This window comes from Rhinopithecus bieti, unplaced genomic scaffold, assembly GCF_001698545.2.
Source record: "Rhinopithecus bieti isolate Rb0 unplaced genomic scaffold, ASM169854v2 scaffold_20579, whole genome shotgun sequence".
Classification (NCBI taxonomy): Eukaryota; Metazoa; Chordata; class Mammalia; order Primates; family Cercopithecidae; genus Rhinopithecus; species Rhinopithecus bieti.
The window spans coordinates 1,307,521-1,309,690 of NW_016810413.1; the positions used below are offsets into that span (position 1 = coordinate 1,307,521).

Here is a 2,170-nt window from a genome sequence, read left to right on the forward strand (position 1 = left end):
GAAAGCACTAAAATCACATGTGGTGATTGCCATTTATCCTCTTGTTGACAAAGTAGTTCATTTCCCTGAGAGAGTGTTTTGTGTGGTCCAAAGCACCTGCCAGTCTATCTGTGCTGTACCCTCCCAAGACAAAAACACAGGAAGCCGAGCCGTAGGTGGCCACTGGCATCCACTGCCTTCATGATTTCCTCTTTGGTTTCTTCTGTTTTGTTCCCTTGCTTCACTCTGTGACTTGTCTGGACATTCACTCTTTGACCCTTGTGACTAGTCCCTCCCCTTCTTCTTTATTGCCTGGAGTTATCTCCCTATGCCCATAACTCTAATCACTTCTTTCACATTCTCTTTCAGTGAAGGATGAGGAAATTGAAAGCAGAGTATGCACATTTTATTAGGAGATTCAAACGGCATCCTACTGCATTAGCCTCAAAAGTCCTAAAATATAAAGACATCCATCTGACAGATCACTGAGGGGAGGACTTATTTTTCTGTTTTAGAATAGTTTCTGATTACACTTATTAGCACAAGAAGAAAAGAAGCTAGTTGTTTCTCACCCAGGAGTGGATTTGTGGTTTGGCTTCACCATGGCTTCCTGCCGTGCCTGGAACCTTAGGGTGCTGGTGGCTGTCGTGTGTGGGCTACTGACTGGCATCATTTTGGGACTGGGCATCTGGAGAATTGTGATCAGGATCCAAAGAGGTAATGCTGTCCTGCTATGCTTAACTCAGAGTAAGAGAAGGCATGGGACCTCTGTCCCTGCCACCTGAGGTACAAGTACCGGGAGGTGCCTTGTCCGGTCTGAGGCATCCCAGCAAGATGCCATTTATGGGATATAAAAGACCAAATCAGTAAAGCCTAGCAGATGGTTGAACAGAAATGAATAGGTGTGGGTGTGAATGGGCAGGGGGAAGAGTGACATAATTGAATTGGCCTCTTTATGCTCTTTTAACTCCAGACCGAATTGGTAGAAGAGTAATAATTAAAACAATTAGTAACACATGTTTAGGTCTGTTGGGTTAAATTAAGGAAAGGGTGAATCATTATGAACAACGAGACACAAATGCAGCAAACATGTACACACACGTACATAACACACACACAACCAAACACGCACAGAATAGAATTTCATTTTAAGAGAGAAGTTAAAGAAACTCATCACTAAGGTTTAACTGAAATGATCTCACGGTTTGCACACAAATTTCCCACTTTCCAGATGTAGGAAATTAATCAACAATTTTAAAACCATTTTAAAATGACTTTCCTGCTTATTCAACGAATATTTGTTAGTTCCCCACTGTGTGCCAGAGCTGGCCTGGAAAAGGAGGACGTGGGAGGGGAAGTATTGAGTAAAACAATGATGTTAAACAAAAGCCCGCTGTAATTCAGAACAGAACATTTCAATGATCCTAATGCTGGATCCCTTGGGCTGTAGAGCTTCTCTATAAAGGAATTCAATATTGGATGGGCTGCATACTCCCTTTTGTAAACATCAGAGAAAGCTTCTAATGAAACAATAAGGGTAAGTGTCATGCGCGTCCGTGTGAAGAGACCACCAAACAGGCTTTGTGTGAGCAACATGGCTGTTTATTTCACCTGGGTGCAGGCCGGCTGCACCTGAAGAGTCAGCGAAGGGAGATAAGGGTGGGGCCGTTTTATAGGATTTGGGTAGGTAAAGGAAAATTAGTCAAAGGGGTGTTGTCCTCTGGTGGGCAGGAGTGGGGTCACAAGGTGCTCAGTGGGGAGCTTTTGAGCCAGGATGAGCCAGGAAAAGGAATTTCACAAGATAATATCATCGCTTAAGGCAAGGACCAGCCATTTTCACTTCTTTTGTGGTGGAATGTCATGGGTTAAGGCGAGGCAGGGCATTTGCACTTCTTTTGTGATTCTTCAGTTACTTCAGGCCATCTGGGCGTATACATGCAAGTCATAGGGGATGCGATGGCTTGGCTTGGGCTCAGAGGCCTGACATTCCTGCCTTCTTATATTAATAAGAAAAATAAAATAGTGTGAAGTGTTGGGGTGGCGAAAATTTTTGGGGGGTGGTATGGAGAGAAAATGGGTGATGTTTCTCAGGGCTGCTTCAAGCGGGATTAGGGGCGGCGTGGGAACCTAGAGTGGGAGAGACCAAGCTGAAGGAAAATTTTGTGGTAAGGGGCGATATTGTGGGGTCATT

General features: G+C 44.3%; 1 protein-coding gene across 1 annotated transcript in view; it reads left to right on the plus strand.

The window, feature by feature from the left end:
* Nucleotides 1-313: 313 nt before the first annotated feature.
* Nucleotides 314-2,170, plus strand: part of ADGRG7 (adhesion G protein-coupled receptor G7) — a 76,926-nt gene continuing 75,069 nt past the window's right edge. The window contains exon 1 of the mRNA XM_017891883.1: nucleotides 314-696. Within this exon, the coding sequence (XP_017747372.1) occupies nucleotides 582-696 (115 nt within the window). The 5' untranslated portion in view covers nucleotides 314-581. The remainder of the gene's footprint in view (nucleotides 697-2,170) is intronic.